Here is a 21,542-nt window from a genome sequence, read left to right as displayed (position 1 = left end):
AAGTTTAAACTTATCTTTGCCCTGTTCTTTGGCTTTTCCCATTAGAGACAGGATACCACACCAGACAGCCCTTTTTCTGACATAACGGCTCTTCTTATATTCCTATCTGTCTAGAGGCAGATGGACCTAATTTAATGAAGGGTTAAAAAAATCACAAACATTCAGAAAATACATATATAGCTTCATAATCTTACTAATCTAAAAATATCGGACACACACTAGCCTCTTTTTAATCCCTTTCAAAACAACTTCTCCTGTAAAACATTTCTCCTGTTACACTACAGCTGCCACTTCTCCACGGAAAAGAAATATAAGAAACACTTCCTAACATGTGCATGAAAATGCCCATATGTTGAAATTCTTCCTATGTTTTTATGCTTTATGTTTGAGTGCTTAGCCACTGAAACTGACGCTTTTCAGTACTGAAGCTAGTAGAGACTTGTTTTAGCTTTCAAGGGACTTTTTTCTGCATTTATCACGATTGAAACCTCAGTTAAAAGCTTTATTTAAAAAAAATTTAATCATATTAAAAAAAAATTTCCATTCTTCCCTCAATTTGTGTTTTATTGCTGAAGTTTCTTCAGAAACTTCTCTAATTACAATAGTATGTAATACTTTCAGAAGTGAAAGGGATGATACATTGCTGGGGAGTAGCATGTCTTCTCATTTTTCACATACTTACTGAGGCACTGTCTCAAGGATTTTATCACCTTTTTCTGCAGCTTCTTCACTGGTAGCATCAGACCTATCACTCTGATCAGTGCTCTAAATACAAATATAACATTAAGACATTAACTTTCTTACATTTGTAAAGTACAGCATTAAATAACAGACCAGGTAACTGTGACAGGATACAAAGTGGACTGCTTGTGACAGACACAGACAATTACAGGGGTACATTTCACATAGTCCAAAAGGTGCAGTAAAATCTGTATCAAACTAAAGCTGCATTTGCTGCAGGACCTGAAAGGTTATTGGCATCTACTGTTTGTGTGACAAGCTCCAGCTTAGCTGAGGCCTCTAAACAGTACCATGCTGTCAATGCACGTTAGTAAGTGGCTGATTCCTGGTCATACTCAGAGGAAACAAAAAGAAATTAAAAGGATAACATTGCTGTTTTATCCACCAGCTTTTTAGCTAACACATTATCTCCAGCTAACTTACTCTATTAAATACCTTTTCAGTTTCCTCCTTAGGCTGTAGATGAGACACTGGCTCATTTCCTGCATCTTTTTCAGGCTCTTCTTTCTTTCCAGATGCTCTTGTAATATTAGGCTTAAATCTCTTTCGACACCCTCCAACTACTGCCTTTGCAATTACATTTTTTTCAGGCTCTCTGCACAAAGGATCCACAACAGTGACAGTTACTCCATAATATTCAAGCCTATGTAATATTCAATGAGCTTTCTTTAGTGTAACTGGGTTGTCTTTGGAAGGATTTGCACAAACTTATGCAAGTCTCCTCACAAGAGGACCAAACTTTCTTTAGTCTTACAGAGTGTGGAAACTCAGTTTATTAAAAAAATATAAAGTTATCACACAGGGGAGGAATCTAACTAGACTGCATACTGTAGGTGTTTTTGCAAGTGTCAGAAGCAGAGCTATTATCTGGCAACTGAGGCTAGGAGGAAGGCAAAGGCTCCTTATGAAGTTGGTACTTCCTAAAGTAATGATTTCCTCAACTTCCCAAAAAAATAAGCACAAGCCTTCTACCACAGTACCACTTGATACCATCCAACAAAATTCAAGAACACCACAGACTGTATGGGTAATGCAGCAATAACCTTAAAACAATTACATTACATCTTTTTGATATTAGAAGATATGCTACTGCTTAATGCAAAGACTGTCAAATAAACTCTGCTGCCTTTCAGTGGAATCTACTTTAAAATATTTGAAGGAAGCTTTACTGTCATTGTTACAGAGAGGTTAGCTTTTTTCTAAGCTTACTTAAGTTCTCCTTCTCATTCTCACATAAAATTTTAAATCTTGGCCAAAGCATTGCTACTCAAAAGTTATCATGATCTACCATCTAGTCCAGCATACTATGGTCAATTAGAACTGTATCCAAATTAAGTAAATGCAGGTTAAGCGCAAGTAAATTCAAGGAAAAACGATTTTACCTACATGATTTCTGATTGAGAATGGCTTTCTGATGTACTCTGCTTTTCATCTTGTCTATGTAAGTCATACACATCTTTGTTCTGAATAAAAAAAAAAAATACAGAAAGGAACTGATAAATGTAGGCTCTTTTCTGTAATGTAAAAAAAAGCAGAAACAAGAACAAGATCCACAAAATGGCTAAGGTCTGCAGGGTCCTCCGGACATGATTTGCTCACATAGGGCCATCTACAGCTGGCTGCCCTATACCCTGCCCAGATGCCTTTTGATTATTGCCAAAGATGGAGACTCCACAGTCTCTCTGGGTAACTGTGCCAGTGCTCAATTACAGTGGAAAAGTATTTTCTGATGTTCAGAAGGATCCTCTTGTGTTTCAGTTTGTGCCCACTGCCTCTGGTCCTGTCACTGGGCACCACTGAAAGAGCCCAGCTCCATCCTCTCTGCACCCTCCATTTAGGTTTTTACATAGCTATTGAAGAGATCCCCCTGAGCCTTCTCCATCTCCAGGCTGAATTATCACCACTCTTTCAGCCTTTCATCACAGGAGAGATGACATTAGTCTTCTTTGCAGCCACGACACATTGTTGGCTTATGTTCAATTTGGTGTGCACCTGGGCTCCTGGGTTTCTTTACCCTGCTGCTTTTCATCTGGGTGGCCCCCAGCATGTCCTGGTGCCTGGAGTTGTTCCTCCCCAGGTGCAGACTTTGCACTTCTCCTTGTTAAACTTCATGAGATTCCTGTCAGCCCATTTCTCCAGACTCTCTGTGTCCTTCTGGATGGCAGCACAACCTTCTGGTGTATCAGTAACTACTCTCAGTTCTGTATAATCTGCAAATTTGTTGGTGGTATGCCCTGCTTCATCATCCAGATCATGAGAGATGCGTATGTGGCATTATAAACAAAAACAGATTGGAAAAGATAACCAGGAACATCATAAACATGAACAGAAGAAATGGCACAATGAAAGTATAGTTCTATCAAACTACAAGCCATCATCTTAAAACTATCCAAAAACCACGTTTTTAAATTAATAATTAAAGGAATGAACTTTAGCATTCAATTCACCACAAAGGTACAGATATATGCAGTAAAGCAGCTAGACAAACTCACAAGCAGGAGGTGCATCAAGGACTTGAAAAGATGCCAGATGCAATTTCAGAAGGTTCCTAAACTGTTGGACCTGATTAGACCGTACTCAAACAAAGATCATTCAGTCTTGGTCTGGTTTCCTAGATCTTTTCTGAAACACCTCAAGGCAGCCAGTACCAGTGGACAAGTTTACACAGGTTTCCATCCTGATCTAGCATGAACAACACAACAGCTCAACCTTCTCAAAACAGTTCACAATCCTGTGCTAGTAAGTGTAAGGTAAAACTTGCTCTGAAGTTTTACTGTTGATATTATATTGCTTCACTTGTGAGTAATTAAACTATTCAGCTGTTTAAATTGTCTATGAGATAAGCCAAGCATGCACAGATGCTCTCTGAATAAATGCAGTGCAACAGATAACCCAGTAAAGCCAACCAAATTGGTAGCATTTGAATTTTGGTGATGTTCTCACACTTGTTGCCTTTTTCTGCCTAGTGGTAAAACCACCACTAAGCCAGTCAAAAATAATATAAAAAAACAACTTTGACTTACAAAAACACTTTAATGGTTGAGACGAATTGCTTAAGAAGTAAAAACTACATTAAAAAAAAAAAAAGGAGATACATACCTTTGTTTCTCTAGTTTCTTCAGATTGTCCTTCTTTGCTTCTGATCTTTGAAACTGGTAAGTCTGAAATCTGGCTTTCTTGTGATACATCATCTCTAGTATCTAGGGTTCTCAGTTTAGCAGGTTCCATTTCTAGTGTAACATCATTGCTATCTTCAAAGCTGAAGTCAATAAAAGCACACAAAACCGTATTAGTGTATTTTAATTAAAAAAGCATTATTCTTTACAAATCGGTCAGGTTGCATAAAAATTACACAAATTTGACATAAATAACGTGTTTCAGAATATATGCAAAATTTTTGTAATATTTCCAAGATATGAGCTTTAAAATAACTTTTGTAGTACTATTACAAGATGTTAAAATCCCATCTGATTATTAGAACAGACTTTAATATAAACTGTATGTAGAAACTTTTTCTGATTTTCTGTAACAATCTATATTGAGTTCAAAGACACATCTGTCCCTTCGAATGATTCCAATCAAGTATTAAAGCACATAAAATTTTCTGGGAATCTGCATGAAATAACAAATAGTACAACACAGCTAAATACAACAACTGACACATTAAATTCTGAAGCAGCAGTAACAGCTTCATAATGACTTTTTAGATTTACCACTTCCGTATATAATAAGCTTAATAAACATTCACCAAGTGAATAAACATTACTCCTTCTAGTAAGAGAATGCCCGAAATTGAAACCAAAAGCTTGCCCCCCCCCCACGTTCTGCAAAAATAAAATCCAAGCAACATACTTTTCCTACAAGAACCATGTTATTACAAACAGACATAAATTCCAAGTGTATAGCAGTATTACTTAGCAACATTACCAAGGAGCACTTTGAAAGAAATATTAGGAGTTAGGATAAGCTAATAGCCTCCATGAACACACAAAAAAGTGAAGCAGTTTTGGATGGGATTTTAGTATTAACATAAATCAATTTTACAAGGGCAGCCCATCAGGGAACACTGAAAGTGTAAAGTAAAAACAGTTTACAAAACCCCAAGAATAATCCTCAAAAACAAAAAAACCCTGCCCATTCTGTGCCAGTTAGAATGATGATAAGCATGAATGATGATAAGCATGAATAAAACCAATATTAAAACTCTGAACTATTCTTATTTTGCCTAAGCTTTTAAGATTTTAAAACATCACCCAAGATTTTAAACATTACCTGTGTAAGTTGACATCACTTTCTCTCTCCATTATGTCATCCACTGGTAAACAGGACTCTGATCCCTCTTCCTCTGTAACAGCAGTCTCATCTCGTTTTCCTTCTGTAACATTGTTCAGTTCTTCTCTACAGGTAGCATGATCATCCTTGTTTGCATCACATACCACACTTTTTTCTGCTGCTGAATAATAATGAAACCAATTTGGACATTCTGGGCAAATCTTACAATTCCAATTCTCAAATCCTAGCTACAACAAAGCAAGAGTTACTTTAAGAGAAAAAAATTCCAGCAGAAAATGCTTAAGTATTAAGATGTAAGAGAACTGTTCTCAGCTAAAATAAAGTATGTTTAGACTTAGCATGAAAGCTGATTTTGAAAGGCATTGTTCCACAACCTCCCAACATTGATCAAAACTCAAGTTCTTATTTTTTTAAGTTTGCAATGTTTTTATGTAAAATTTGTATTTGAATATTTGAAAGTGAGCATTTTTGCCTCTTACTTTTCTTAGAGGACTTCCCTTCAGCAATTTTTGGAGGGACAGCCATTTCTTCTGGAAGATTCTCCCCTTCCTGTTCAAGATCATCTTTTTTCTTCTTCTTCCTCTTCTTTTTTGCTAACACTGGCTCTAATGCAACCTGTTCTTCTGCCTGTTCAGAAATGCCCAACGATTCCTCATTTTCTTTCTCAGCCACCACAGCATCAGAAATTCTGGCTTCATGAGAACCATCTTGATCAGCAGCAGCTTCTGTGCTGGCAGCTTTTGCTCCTGAGACAAAATAGTTCCTGTTTAATACTGGTGAAGTATTATGCAACCTAACTAGCAAAGATATTTCCACTAGCAACATCTTGTTAATTCATACAACACTGCACATATACTGCCAGGAAAATGAGCAGGACCATAAAAAGCCAGTCACCGACTTACCAGAAAAGCTTCAGCATAGATTAACTGCAACACTAAACACATTCTGCACATGGGACAACACTTCACCAGGGTAGTCAATATAAGATATAAAGCCAATTTAGTAAATGTTTTTGTTCCTATCCTTTTTAGCAAGTTGCACAGACACCACAAAAAGCAGGTACTGCTATTCCTGAAAAGAACTGTGTCTCTTCAGAAAGAAGTGATGATAGCTGCAGAAAGTATGCCATGAAAAAGCAATTCTAATCATTTAAATTTTTAATCAATAAATGTATAGTAGTTAATAATTTCTTATTTATATAAGAAAGATATATTATTATCTAGTTAATAATTCACAAATTTTCTTCTGGGTTTAACAACTTTCTAAATTTCTCCTCCCTCTCCTTTTCAGGATATTTTGTCTTCATCTTATATTTATGCAGAACATCAACCACCAAGAACCTTTCCCTATTCTTACACAAACTATTTCCCCTGTAATTAAAAAATCTAAAATGCAAGAGAAGTAGAAAGGCATACTCACATTCCTTTACACATAAAGTACTTTTAATCTACCACTGAAGTCTACAAACAGGATTCTGTATGTGGCTCTAAATCCTAACAGGTGGAATATTTTACTTAATCAAATCTGAAATCAAGAAAAGCAGCAACTATGTCAATGTTAACACTTAAAAAGCAATGTAGCTTCCTAGCTAGCATCCCCTTTAAAAACGTTATTCACTTGTTTGTTCCACACTACCACTTATGAAGAAAATGGGTCCTTGTGGAACAAACAAATGAACAACCTCACAGAATTAGCAGGGAATTTATGAAATGGTGTCACTGTAACTGTTTCTAATTTAGGCACATCTCCGAAAGATCCCTTAGAAAGTACTGAGGTAATACAACACTATATGGTGATCAACAGTAACTAAACAAAATCTTTACCCTTTATTTTGAACAGACCAGAAAACCAAGACAACTCTTACAAGACTTCTTGAAAAGAATCACACCATTCAGACTCAGGGAGTCAAACTATAATTAAAGGAGAAACAGAACCACTAAAAGAAGAGAGCTTAAAAAGTAAGAAAAATTTAAATTAAAAGTCACAAAAGAGCTTGCCAAATACAGTTTAAGCCCAAGGATTCTAGAAGTGAATTTGTTAGCAACTCATGAAGACACTTATCAACTGTTAAATTAGAATATCCTGTTTAGAATATCAGTGCTTCAGACTGTGGAAGAGAACTGATTTCAGGGTGGTCTCAAATGCCTGTCCAGAGAAAAAACTCATCTCAGGAAACAGGCTGCTACCAGTCATCATCATCTCACACATCAATAAACTACATCTGAAAAAGTTTCTCTATGTAGCCAGGATCCTCTTGCCCTCTCTGCAACAGGGTACAGAAAGATTCCCCGTGTGATTTTTCCCCTGCTGGCAACAAATTACTGACCACTGCTCTGTGAATGCTATCTGAAGCATTCTTTTGATGTACCTTCTGGCTTCTTTCGAGGCCTTGGAGGCTTCTTCTCCCTTGCCTTCTGGCTTTTAACAGTCTTATGCTTCCTCTTTTCCTCATCCGCTAAGACCTTCTCAAGCAACTGGGCAAAGAATTCAAAGTCAAAAGGCCGCTTCTCTTCTATAAGATTAAAGCAAACAAACAAAAAATATTTCAAAGTTGATAATTTTTTCAAGTTTCTGCTTTGTAAAATAATCAGCGGTACATGTTACGATGCTAAACAGCAAAGGTTATATAAATTTAAACAAAATTCTTTCTTAAAATAATTTCTGTATCACTTGAGCAGGGTCTAGAGTTGACATATATATGGATTATGATAGCTTGGTTTTGAAAACAAATAGTAATAAGGTTACAGTACTTAGTAGTTTAGAAAACTGAAGAAGTGATGATACAATACACAAATTGTGCTATAATGTCAAATAATGTATTAACATGCTGCTCTAGGACTTATGTATGAAAAAACCACTACAATTTAATGACTCATTGTAGGGTGGGGTACATTTACTTTACTTACTGAAAGCTTTGTCTATCCTCCATCCATTAGCTTTTTCCTCACGTTTGAACTTGTTCTAAAAGCAAAAGTATAACTGTCCTTTTTAGTAACATTATATTGTACAAAATGGCAGATCAAGATAAGCTTTCAATGCAACAAATTTCCTACCAACTAGAATTGTTAAATTTACAAGCACACTCACAGAATACAAGTTTGTAATTAATTTTACATTTAAAATCTGTCACCAATAGGTAACACCAGTCATTTTTTTATTATTATTTTCAACATTTTTGTTCTTACTTCACATCTAAGCAGGGTCTGAAATATCAAAGATTTTCCCAGCTGGAGACCATGAAAGAGGCCACACAGACAACCCTCACCAAACACCCAATTATGTTTATTAGCATTCTTCAATTAAAAGAAGATAGAGACAAACTGTGTCTAGGTACACTACATTCACTGAATATTGACTGGAATTCAGCTCAGCATATTAATGTTTCAGATACTTAATACCTCTTGGGAACAGGTATTGATGAAAGCATTGCTATAGATCCAACTTAACATCAAAATTATCAATACTAATAGAGGAAGCATAGGAATAACAAATGAGAAAAAAGCAAAAACAAACATTTACTTGCTTTACTGAGTGCTTTAATTTTTACCTTAATTTCTGCTCTGTCTCTATGAGGGAACAGCCTTCCAATCAAGGAGAAGTCTGTTCCTACCATACTGATTGCTAAAAAGAACATGTCTGTTTCTGGAGTGAGGGGAAAAAAAAAAGAAAGAAGATTCACACACTTAACTATTTAGTTAACCATCCTTCTGGCTACCCAAAATAAAATCACCAAACTTAATGCAACCAGGTTGGTAACTTTAAGGATATCTACTCTTGCTGCAAGTTCAGCTCAGCTGGAATATGTGTATTATTTCACCTAAGTACTTCTAATAATGTATCTAATAACATTGCTGACTGGCCTTTTAACAAAAAGAACTATCTAATCTGTTATAAAACTGCAGAACATGAAAAGAGAATCCAAAATCTGAAATTACACTTCTGATAAGGCAGACTGGATTTCCACAGTGTCTAAACATCCATGACAGAAGGAAATCAGAGACAGCCTTCATGTCACAAGGCATTGTTTTTTTTTTTAAAAAGGCCAGTTTTCACAGGAAGCGTCAGAGCTCTGCTTATTCTAAGCATTTGTAGGGTTGAGACTACGTCACGCAAACAGATTCATTTACTCCACTAGAAATAAAAATTGCTGAGTACAAAGCATAGATGGAAAAATAAGATTTTTTTGCAGACTCAAAACTTGGAAACCAAAACACGCTCACCTTTATTTGACCACGGTTTTGTGTAACAACTTCTCCTGAAGCTAGAATATGTAGTTGTAGAACCACGTTCAAAGATGGGGTCATTTTCTTCAACAACACATGGACCTTTTGTTCTTAGAACTTCTACAGTTAAACTGGAAAAGCAAACACACACAGAGATTTATCTGAAAACAATGCTAACAAGACACATAGTAGATGTTTACAGGCCAGCCACAAGTCAGTGTTTGTACTGTGTAATCAGGTTTAATAATTACATTAACATGCATTTAATGAGACAATGCAGCAAAAAATCATTATCCTAGCCCAGCCTGTACACATAAATATGATTTTTGTAAGCTACAGTATAGACAGGCATAATTAACTTAAATAAAAGAAAAATGCTGTCTTTTTAACATTCAAGAAAATTTGCAAAACCACAAGACCCTCTCCATATCCTTTTCAAATACGTTCGAATTTTTTTACCAGGACTGCTCTATCCTTGGGCTACATCCCATGCTAATAATACATTTGGGGAACTCAATAATTTGATAATCATTACTTAAAAAAAAAAAAAGCCATATTCTAAGCTAAATTACTGAAAAGATTAATAAATCTCTATATAAATATAAAAAGCAGCAACATGCAAGATGCAAAGCTGGAGCAAGTCATACTGACAGCCAAATAATAGTAAGCAGACACACATACTGTGAGAAAAAAAAAGAAAGTTAACTAAAAAGAAGGCATTCAGAAGTTTGACGAATATTCAGTATTTGTTCACTATAACAAAATATGACATCTTCCCCTCCATCTCCTTCTCCAAAAAACAGTTCTCATAGAGAAAGTCTGCACAACTACAGCTCATATTTTGTCACATGTTTGTACTGCTTCCTAAGCTAGGAGAGATCAGCTCTCAGCATTTGTCCCCATCCAAAGTAACTGTTCTCTATTCACAAACTAAGCAGCAATGTACTGTATATTGTGCATGAATCAGGCACAGAATTTGTTACCTTTCTTCATCCAGAATAATTGAACCATCTTCTGCTACTTTCACACGAGGAACTAGAAGTGAACCATCCTGACTCTCCTCCCCATTCTCTATTTCATCATCCTCCTCCTCATCTTCATGATCAGCAGTACTTTTCTCTTCCTGTCTAAAATTTTAATAGATGAAGCAAAAATATTAGTTTTGTTAGTATTTTGAATTGCTGCTCTGTATGCCAGACATTTAACACTTTAATGAACCACCCAGAAATTCAAGCCATCAGCAAGTTAGTGAGTACATGAACTCTAGAATCTGCTTTTATTCTACTGTAAAATGGACAAATTCAAAGCCACAATACTGAAAGCAAAATGCTCTTTAACCACCCTCCCCTCCCAAACTGCAAATTCTTATAAATATGGGCTGTGATATTGAAACAGTAAAAAAAACCCAACCAAACCCCAGAAAACAAACAAAAGAAACTCACAAAAAAAAAACCATCCTTACTATCACCACAGAAACATGGGGTTTAACATCAGAAAATTTTTTGATTATGACTATTTCCATCACCAACTTACTCTTTCATTTGACTTTGTGCAGAGCTTTTTTCTGTTCTATTTTCTTCTGCCACTGAAGATCTAGAATTTTATAAAAAGGTAGAGACGTTTGTACAGATAGATTTCTGCTTCATTCCACAAAATCTGCTTTATTGGGTAATAGACAAAGAAACACAAAGGTTTTTTTCAATTCTTTGTACCACATCTAGACTTAGGTCTAATTGAAAACCACCACTGCTCAATGAATTTTGTGGGTTTTTTTTTTGTATAAGCAAGGACAAAAAAAAGATATTTCAAGCTGTAACCCACTGTAAAGGTACAGAGAATGTGAGAGCATCTGGTTCATTACCTGCTTAAGGATTCTTCAGTCTAAAACAAACAAACAAACCCCATAAAACAAGGGAAGTGATAAATACAGAAGCATGGAAACATTAACAAATAGGTGGTAACAGACAATACCAGAAAACTGATCTGCTACTGAAAGGACTTAGATAGCTGTACTTGTGTTTATGTGACTTTTTTTGGTAGACACAGCAAAAAGGCCCTGCTCTGCCTGTGGCAGTCTGTGCAAGCCAGCTATATTCGTATTCCCTGCGTATATGCACTTCTGGATTCTCACTCAGCCTTGCTACTAGCAAAACCTGCAAAGGGAACAGTAGCAGCTATATCCATCCAGCTGGAATGGAAAGACCTCAGGGGTCTTATGTGCATTTTGCACTTCATCACCTGGGACGGAGAAATGCTTAGCTTCCTGCAGTCCACTAGATTGGGCAGGCAGTCATAACATCCCTTAGAGCCATAGCTAAAAGTTTAACAGCAGCTAATAAAATAAAACAAAAAAAACAACCAAAAACCAACAAAACACAAAAATAATCCACAAATAAAACACAAACAAAAACCCACAAAAATATTTCTGTTATTCTGCATTTGCAGAGATAAATCAACACTGGAGACAGGTTCATGTTTTCATATTTCAGTAAGTATGCTAATCTCCATTCTTATTTTTGTGTGAAGACCAAGTATGTGTGCAAATGTCTTAAAGCTTTTGTTACAATACTGCACCTAATACTCCAGATTTAAGAATTCTCAATTTCACATTAAATTGGTAGAAAAAAGAAAAATCATTTAACCTAGGGAAACAGAAAATGGTCATACTTACTTCATAGGATTGTTTTCTGGCAGATAGTATATCAAGTCTCTCATGGTCATTTTAGAACGATCTGGTGGAGAACGCCCCTCAATTATTGGAGGCTTCTGTTTCAACTGTTTCCACATAACAAGATAAAAATGCCCTTAAATTCACACTGAAAGCACTTTTCTGTTTTACAAATGAATATTTTTATTTATTTACAGAGCACCCCATTCAAGGAGGTTTGTTGTTCCTCCCCTCCCTCCAACGTTATCTTAAAAGTCAGAGAGAACACCTCTGACTTAAGTAACTTACCCTCTCAAGAGAAATTTAATACTTGGCACAAGTGAAAAGTTATTAAAAATTACAGACTTTGGCCAAAAATAGAGTTGAAAAGATATGAGGAACCCCAAATACCCAGCTTTTAAATCATGTTTTCCAATTGTATTACCAACTGTAAAACTTAGAACTGCAGGTCTCATGCAAAAAAAGGCTTATGGGGATAATCAAAAGATATATATAATTCCCGTATTATGAGTGAATACAGTTCTACTACTGCTTATAAACAGACTACATACACCTGTAAGAACACAGACTATTAGCAGTATGCAACTAATGAGTACCAGAAAACGCCTCTGCAAAGAGATAACATATGTTAGGTGCATCACACATTTGCCCTTCACAGATGAGCACTACTGAACACAGAGGCCTACCATCCGCTCTTTCTTCAGCTCTTCTTTAAGCATTTCTCTTAACTTCTGAGCTTTGAGGACCCTTTCACGGTCAGAACATACTCGTTTCTCTTTTAAACGAGCAGGTTTCACAGGTAACTTCTCCTGTGTTCCTGATCTTTCCTGTGTTGGTCCCTCCTTGAGTGGGGAGGGTACATTCTTCTGCAAGGTATCATCATTTTTTTGAGCAGTTACATCTACAGTTTGCTCTTCATTTGCTGATTTATTTAGTGGGGAATTCTGTGGCACTTGTGGTACAGGTATTTTCTTTTCGGGCAGCATAAGGGACTCTAAAGAGCTTTCAATATTACTCTCTTCTGACGGAGAGGAATCTTTCTGAAATGAAGCACTGCCTTCAGGAGCCTGCGATGCCTGCCCCAGTGGTTTCGATGCTAAACGCTGAGCAGATGAAGGTCCAGCTCTAGGTTTCAGATTGGGCACGGTGGAAATACGTCTTCTTCTCTGCACATGCATCTCTGCAGGTTTACTAGCTTCTCCAGCACCATTCGATCTATCAGCCTTGTCATCACTGAAAAATGTAAAGGAGTATTCTGAAATACTTTACAGTGACAGATTCATAACTCTTACTTTCAGCATATGTTTATGCACCAATCAGTATGAATGTAGTGCTAGAGAGAAAAACAATTACATAGAAGCCGCAACACTAGAACCAACCTGTAGCTAGTAATTCCTCATAAACTTGCTGGCTACAAGAACTGGTATATTATTTTCTAATATTAATTATTAATGTTACTGTTACAAGCTAGTTGCCTAGTAATGCTAAACTCACATGTTCCTATCCCCCCCAGCCTGCTTTTTGAAATGCTGTCTACTCTCAGCTGAGAATGCCAAACATCACAGTACATACCAAGAATAATTCAATAAAGATATACACAAGTAATTTGATGTTTTTTACAACTATCTATCTGAACGTTCCTCTTACACATTTGTAAGGACATGACACATAAACTGTGAATGCAAAAAAAAACCAACAAACCTTCACCAGTCACAGAATCATAGAATAGTTAGGATTGGAAAGGACCTTAAGATCATCAAGCTCCAACCCCCTTCCCTTGGGCACGACATGTCACCCCCGACCATGTCAACCAAGGCTCTCTCCAACCTAGCCCTGAACACCATCAGGGATGGAGCATTCACAGCTTCCTTGGACAACCCACTCCAGTGCCTCACCACCCTCACAGTAAAGAACTTTCTCCTTATTTCCAATCTAAACTTCCCCTGTTTACGTTTGAACCCATTACCCCTTGTCCTATCACTACAGTCCCTAATGAAGAGTCCCTCCCCAGCATCCTTGTAGGCCCCCTTCAGATACTGGAAGGCTGCTATGAGGGCTCCAAGCAGCCTTCTCTTCTCCAGGCTGAACAGTCACAACTTTCTCAGCCTATCTTCATACAGGAGGTGCTCCAGTCCCCTGATCATCCTCATGGCCCTCCTCTGGACTGGTTCCAACAGTTCCATGTCCTTTTCATGTTGAGGGCACCACAACTGCACACAATACTCCAAGTGAGGTCTCACAAGAGCAGAATAGAGGGGCCAGGATCACCTCCTTTGACCTGCTGGTCATGCTCCTTTTGATAGAGCCCAGGATACTGGCTGGCTTTCTGGGCTGCGAGTGCACACTGAAGCTGGCATACATGAAGTTTCTCATCTACCAACACCCCCAAGTCCTTCTCTGCAGGGCTACTCTGAATCTCTGCCAACCCTGTAGCTGTGCCTGGGATTGCTCTGACCCAGGTGTAGGACCTTGCACTTGGCATGGTTAAACTTCATGAGGTTGGCATCAGCCCACCTCAGAAGCATGTCAAGGTCCCTCTGGATGGCATTCCTTCCCTCCAGCGTAGCAACCGAACCACACAGCTTGGTGTCATCGGCAAACTTGCCGAGAGCGCACTCAATCCCACTGCCCGTGTCACCAGCAAAGATGCTGAGCAAGAGCGGTCCCAAAACCAATTCCTGAGGGACACCGCTCGTTACTGGTCTCCAGTTGGACATTGAGCCATTGACCACAACTCTGTGTGTGGCCATCCAGCCAGGTCTTTATCCACCAAGTGGTCCAGCTATCAAATTGATGTCTCTCCAATTCAGAGACAAGGATATCGTGTGGGACAGTGTCAAATTCTTTGCACAAGTCCAGGTAGATGACATCAACTGCTCTACCCCTGTCCATCAGTTCTGTAGCCCCATTATAGAAGGCCAACCAACTTGTTGTTTTTCATTTGCCTTAGGATGCCTTCCAGGAGAACCTGCTCCAAGATTTTGCCAGACACAGAGGTGAGACTTGACTGGTCTGCAGTTCCCCAGGTCATCCATTTTCCCCTTCTTGAAAATGGGGGTTATATTTCCCTTTTTCCAGTCATTGGGAACTTCACCTGACAACCATGATTTTTCAAAAATGATGGACAATGGCTTAGCAACTTCATTTGCCAGCTCCTTCAGGACCCACAGATGGATTTCATCAGGTTCCATGGACTTGTGCATGTGCAAGTTCTTAAGATAGTCTCAAACCAGATCATCTTCTACAGTGGGCCCAAGGTCTTCATTCTCACAGTCCCTGCGTCTGCCTTCCAGGATTTGGGTGGTGTGGTCAGATCATTTGCCACTGAAGACTGAGGCAAAGAAGTCATTGAGAACCTCAGCCTTCTCCAAATCCAGGGTAGCAAGTTCTCCTGATAGATTCTGGAGGGGGCCTACGTTGATCCTAGTCTGTCTTTTATTTGCAATGTACCTATAGAATCCCTTCCTGTTTTCCTTAACATCCCTAGTCTGTCCCCCATCACTGTCCTCCCTTTAACCCTGACCCACAAACTCTCTGTTAACTGATCACCTGTCCCCAGACAGAGTTCCATACTCTCCAGCCTATCCCTAACATAAAGGGCAACTCCCCCTCTGTGTCTGCAGGGCCTGTCTTTTCTAAAGAGCCTGTAACCTTCCATTCCAACACTACAGTCATAGGAGCCATACCACCATGGTTCTGTGACACCTATGATATCACACCCCTGAAGACATGCACACAACTCTAATTCCTCTTGTTTGTTCCCCGTGCTACGGGTGTTTGTTTAGAGGCATCTGAACTGAGCTCCAAATGAAGCCTGCTCATTGGCTGGAATATCTCTGCACTGCTCCAAGAATTTCTTATAGGTGCTGGCAACTGACTGGGTGTGTTGGGATGGAATGATGCCCCCCTCCCTCAACACATCTAGTTTAAAGCTTTATTGACCAGCCTGGCAAGCCTCCTACCAAAACTGCTCTTCCCCTTCATTGTCGACCAGCTCCACCAGCCTCCAGTAGACCTGGGCTCTCAAAGTGAGTCCTGTGTTCTAAATACCCAAACCCCTGACTATGGCACCACTGTTCTAAGCATTTATTAACCTGGCCAATCCTCCTAGCCTTTTTAAGGTCTTCCCCTTTATCCTGGAGAATTGATGAAAAGACAATCTGAGCTCCAGAGCCCCTAACCACCTCCCCCAGGGCTCTGTAGTCCTTCTTTATGCTCTCCAGGCTACTGTTATCTATATCACTAGCACCCACATGGATCACTAGAAGTGGGTAATAGTCAGTGGGACTTACTAGCGGAGGCAGCCTCTCTGCAACATCCCTGATCCAAGCCCATGGCAGGCAACACACCTCCCTTGAGACTGGGTCAGGCCGATAGATGGGTGCCTCTGTGCATTTCAAAGTAGAGTCCCCTATAACTACGACCCACTGCTTTTCCGTAGCGGCACCATTAGAGATCATCTTTACCAGTGCATCAGCCAGTTTGTTCATGTTGTGTGTTTCCTCATTACCCCCTGCGGAACTGCGAAGCGGTTCTGGGTGGGGACATTAGATTTAGGAGGAAGCCCCTTGCTTTTAATTGTCCTCTTCCTCCTTTTTTTTCTGTTGGTTTCTTCTGTTGCTGTTTCCCAGCTTCCTGGGTTAGTGGCCTCCTTCTTTCCTTCATGAGCTACAGTGGACGCTTGAGGCCCCTGCACCGTTTGGGCCGGGAGCAAGCATTCCTGCTTCCACTCAGCTACCCTGACATCTCGCAGCCTATTGACAGCGTCCCGCAGCTCAGCCCCTGCTGCAGGAGGACCTCCACCGGGGAGCACCGAGTGCAGCCCTGCCCACTGTGCACCCTCCCCTCATCAGACCAGTGCAGGCACTCTCTACACCCCGAGCTCTGCGCTGCAGCCTCCCCTCTCATCGGCTCTGTCTGAGTGCCTACGCTGGCCACCGCCGGGGCAGCCAGAACAGAGCTCCCAGACCGGGCTCTGGGCATAAGGCGAGGGCTCACCACCCCGCTCCCTTGCCCGCGCGAACGGCCGCACCACGGCCTGCTCGCCGCGCTCCCTGGGGCGGGTTTTTAACCCGTTAGGGCTGGTGCCGTCCCTCCTGGCACTGCCCCCCGCGAGCCGCCGAGCTTTGCTACGCTGCTGGTTATGCGTAACTACATCAGAAGTAGCATTTTAGGGGCAAAAAGGTTCAGCTTTCCTGGAAAGCCTTCTTAAATATTTTTCCATCCCTTATGCAGAAATCATTTTCAAAGTGCAAGCACAACTGCCAACCACTACAGTGTGCCTAAATCTGTAGACTCCTGCAGTGTTTGGCTCTCTGGCCGTTGCTTACAGTAAGGCAGCAGAGAATCATAATTGAGTCACAAAGAGTTGTTTTAATTTTACACTGGAACTAAGCCTTGTACCTAAGGACAACCACACCCACGGTTCACTTAGCTATCATCAAGGAGAGTCACAAGAAAATGCCTTGGAAAGCATAGAAGAACATAAACCCAGAGAGAAACTTCCCTCTCCAGCTACCGTCTACTATTCAGACAAATGCTGCAGATGATGTTTTTTGTGTTTAACAGCCTCTCTTAAATGGCTGAATCAATCTGTCCTACACCGTGAGCTCATATACATTTTTAGTGCACAGAACATCCCTCAGCAAGTTTAGCTCTATGTTCAGGATGAACAACTTTTAACACAAACTGTCTTAAGTTTTTTATAACTGCTCCACTTTTTCTTCAAAACAAGTGGATGTACACCTAGATATTTTCCACATTTATTAAAATATTCTGCAAGCCTGTTACTTATATGGCAAAGGTCTACTTTTTAAGCCATGTGAACAGATCCCTTAGAATATTCTCCCTCTCAGAACAGCACTGATGTCTAGTTTTGGAACTTACAAGTAATTTACACTGAAACATACAAATCTTTAATAAATCTGCTGAATCAGCAACAGTACCACACAACTGAAAAATAACAATTGTAACTTCATTTAAAAAAAAAAGTATCAAATAACAAAAGCTCCAGTAACCTGATCTCTGCAACACATAGATTTTATAAATAAAAACTGAAAGAAAAATATCCCTATACATCCTTATAGCACAAGTTTAAGCATAAAAGATGTAAAATGTATTTAAGTATAAAAGATGTAAAATACAAGTTGAATTAAAGGCAGCATGTGTCTACTAAAGATATGCCATGCTAGTTAGTCTGACACCAGAATTTTTAGTCACAGAAGACTGTAAGATGACCTTGTATTATACCATTCAGGATGACTTTCAACCAAAATAATAGAGGTATTCATGCAGAATGCAAAAACAGCTAGATAAAAGCGAGAAGGTTATTCTGGAAAGCAGTTACCAAACTGGGGAAATGTCCTGAGGAACTGGTCTGTACTGCTTTTGATGGGATAGTGTATTTTTTTCACAGTACATTTCAGCTGTTGCTGAGCAGTGCTTACACAGAGCCAAGGCCTTTTCTCACATTGCCCTACTAGCAATAAGGCTGGGGATACACAAGGAGTTGGGAGGGGACACAGCCACAACTGACCCGAGGGATATCCAATACCATATAGTGTCATGCTCAGCATAAAAGCTGTGGAAGAAAATAGGGCAGATGTTCGCAATGATGGTTTTGTCTTCCCAAGTAACTACTACATTCATGAAACCCTGCTTTCCTGGAGATGGCAAGAGGTGAATTAATTCCTGATTTTGCTTTGCTTATACAAGAGGCCTTTCCCTTACCTATTAACATCTCAACCAACAAGTTTTTGGCACATTTGCCTTTTGATTCTCTGCCCATCCCAGCAAGCAAGCAGCAGTGTTAGCCCACAACAGGGCAGTCCTGAAGGACTGACTGAGCCTACGATCAACTTTACCATGCACTTCAACTGCAATAAAAAGCACTTAAAAAAGTAAACCATATAGGAAAAGGCAGATAGTTCTCCCTTGCTAATGCATGAAGAAGTGAAAGCAAAACAGACAGCGCTGTAAGGACGCAAAATCAAAGTCATTCAGTTATGGAATGTGGAATGCTTTTTTTTTTCTGTACACAACAAACTGGAGCTCCCAGCTACTACACTGCCATTAAAAATGAGTACTGGAACACACTAGTCCTCTCCTTTGCAGTCTTAACTTACATATTATTTCAAGCACCTGCAGTGGAACTGCAGTAAGAAACGCAGATTTTGCTTAGGTTGCAAATGCGTCAGACACCCAGAAGTTGTCCGACTGCAGTCACCAGGCACCAAAGAGGGCGCAGACCTGCACCTCTATTTCAGGAGTTTTCAAGGGGAGACACCACCAAACCAAAGCAGGTGTTACGCGGAGACGGTAAGTCGCGACAACGAGCGTTACCGGAGAGACAGTCACCGCTACATCCCAAGGGCACCGGGGCAGGGTCCTCCCCCGACCCGTCCCGCTCCCGGGGATCCACAGACGGGCTGTGGCAGCGACCTAGACCAAACCCGCCGAGGAATCGCACGGCGCGGCATGGCCCAACTCAACCCCCGAGCTACCGCGGGCCTCGGTGGCACTCACCTCTCGACCCGCGGCGCGGCCGGCGGGGGCTCGGCCACGGCTTCCACCGCAGACTCTGACCCGGTAACTGCCGGGGAGCCCGAGGCATGAAGCTCCGTGTCCGCCGCGCTGCCGGCAGTGCTGCTCGCGGCGCTGACAGCGGCGCTGCTGCTAGCGGAGCTGACGGCGCTCCTGACCCCGGGCCGCACGTTGGGCCGCACATTGAGCCGGGCCCGGCGGAACATGGCGGTGGCGGTGAAGACGACGGCGTCAGCGCCGCGCGGCTCGGTAGCGCCGCGAACTCAACCGCCTCACGGCATACCACCCGCCTCGAGCTCGGCGAGCATACAGCGTCATCATCGCGCGGCGGCAGGAAGCGGAGGGGCGGGGCCGCGTAGGGAGCCGGCGGGGAGAGGGCGAGGTGGTGCTGTATGGAGCCGTGTTTCCTGTTAGAAACGCCTGGTGAGCCGCTTTCCAGGCGTTAGTTGTGCCGACTGTGGCCCCTTTGAAACGAGCAAGGCGGGTTCTTGCGGCTGGGAAGGGTTTTTCAGTGGGAGGACTTGGGCGGTGCTGATCAAAGCGCTCTTGGGCGAGGAAAAGGAGGGGTTTGCTCTCGGCCTGTAGGGCCCGAAGAAGGAGGGGCTGCCAGAGAAAGCAGCAGAGGGGCGGCTTGAGGGTTCTTTAGTTTCGCTTTGTGTGCTTTTGTTGTCCTTTTTAACTTTCTGTGGTGATTTTAACTGACAACGATCTGCTGCAGCGATTCCTTTATCCACCTTGATACCAAATAAAGTACGTTACTGTGTATAGAGAGATAGTAAGACTTCAAGGATTCTTAGCACTGCTGAGGCCGCACCTTGAATCCTGTGTTCAGTTCTGGGCCTCTCATTACAGGAGAGACATTGAGGTGCTGGACCGGGTCCAGGGAAGGGCAGCAAAGCTGGTGAAGGGTCTGAAGCACAAGTCTGATGAAGAACAGCTGAGGGAACTTGGGGGGGGGGCTAGTCTGGAGAAGGGTCAGGGGGGACATTATTGCTCTCTACAACTGCCTGAAAGGAGCTTGTAGTGAGGTGGGGTCAGTCTCTTCTCCCAAATAACAAGCAATAGGACAAGAAGTAACGGCCTCAAGCTGCACCAGGAGAGGTTTAGATTGGATATTAGGAAAGATTTCTTCACAGAGAGGGTGCTCAAGCATTGGAAGAGGCTGCCCAGGGCAGTGGTGAAGTTCATGGAAGCGTTCAAAGAGGCCTTCCGTGATATGGTTTAGTGGTGCTCTTGGCAGTCCTGACCGATTTATGGAATAGAACTTTATAACTCACAAAGAGTTACAAAGCAGGTATGTTTTTTGCAGCGCCGGGTGCGAGGGGGATCACTCCTAATTCGCACACCAAAAGCTCAACAAGCTGGTTATTTATTACACACAAACATATATTCATCAGATTTCACAAGCATAGGAGGAGATTATTATAATTATTTCCAAGAACTCGGTAATATTCCCCTCCCTTCTACGTCTGCACACTGCCATCTGGTGGTCTTGGTCCGGCGTCTTCTGGATGAAGTAGGAGGTCTTCCTCACCATGCACTTTTCACCCTTGGCACAGTTTCCCCAGCTGGCAACCTCAAGTCTTACAGAGACTAGCTGAAACAGGTTCTTGTCAGACATTCATCTTCTTGAAGGAAAAGGGTCCCTGATTTTAAACAATGTGTTTTGGCTATCTATTCTATTTTGAGTTACAGTTTAACTGGCAAGAACAAGAACATACCTGTTCCCTATTCTAAGTTAAGACAATGCGTAGTTTGAAGAAAACTCTTAACTCTTTCCTTAGTCCGTTACTATTCCTCGCATCACTGAGATGATGGTTGGACTTGATCTGAAAGGGCTTTTCCATCCTAGTTGATTCTATGATTTTATAAGGAAGGCATGCAACAAGAGAACCCCGTATCTTGTTTCAAACCAGTGCGGGCTTTCCTCCAGCTGATAAGGCCTGGGAAACAGGTAAACAACTGTGCAAGTAAACAGCTAGAGGAGCCTCTCAGGGTCATAAATTATCCCAAGCAAGAATATACAGTTAATTGGCAGGACTCAGCACGCATTCCAATGTCCTTAACTAACGGAT

General features: G+C 41.0%; 1 protein-coding gene across 1 annotated transcript in view; it reads right to left on the bottom strand.

The window, feature by feature from the left end:
* Positions 1-19,673, bottom strand: part of BDP1 (B double prime 1, subunit of RNA polymerase III transcription initiation factor IIIB) — a 49,892-nt gene extending 30,219 nt beyond the window's left edge. Inside the window, exons 1-15 of the mRNA XM_057402710.1 lie at positions 19,450-19,673; positions 12,612-13,158; positions 11,929-12,032; positions 10,791-10,850; positions 10,241-10,384; positions 9,255-9,388; positions 8,582-8,676; positions 7,941-7,995; positions 7,403-7,546; positions 5,514-5,780; positions 5,014-5,194; positions 3,841-4,000; positions 2,128-2,204; positions 1,177-1,384; positions 683-765 (exon numbers count right to left, since the gene is read on the bottom strand). Of these exons, the coding sequence (XP_057258693.1) occupies positions 683-765; positions 1,177-1,384; positions 2,128-2,204; positions 3,841-4,000; positions 5,014-5,194; positions 5,514-5,780; positions 7,403-7,546; positions 7,941-7,995; positions 8,582-8,676; positions 9,255-9,388; positions 10,241-10,384; positions 10,791-10,850; positions 11,929-12,032; positions 12,612-13,158; positions 19,450-19,673 (2,483 nt within the window). The remainder of the gene's footprint in view (positions 1-682; positions 766-1,176; positions 1,385-2,127; positions 2,205-3,840; positions 4,001-5,013; positions 5,195-5,513; positions 5,781-7,402; positions 7,547-7,940; positions 7,996-8,581; positions 8,677-9,254; positions 9,389-10,240; positions 10,385-10,790; positions 10,851-11,928; positions 12,033-12,611; positions 13,159-19,449) is intronic.
* Positions 19,674-21,542: the final 1,869 nt, after the last annotated feature.

Source organism: Pezoporus wallicus, unplaced genomic scaffold (genome assembly GCF_028554395.1).
Source record: "Pezoporus wallicus isolate ANWC-B61680 ecotype Strahan unplaced genomic scaffold, APGP_CSIRO_Pwel_v1 contig_8566, whole genome shotgun sequence".
NCBI lineage: Eukaryota > Metazoa > Chordata > Aves > Psittaciformes > Psittacidae > Pezoporus > Pezoporus wallicus.
Note: the sequence above shows the minus strand (reverse complement) of the source record. Positions and strands in the feature narration are given on the sequence as shown.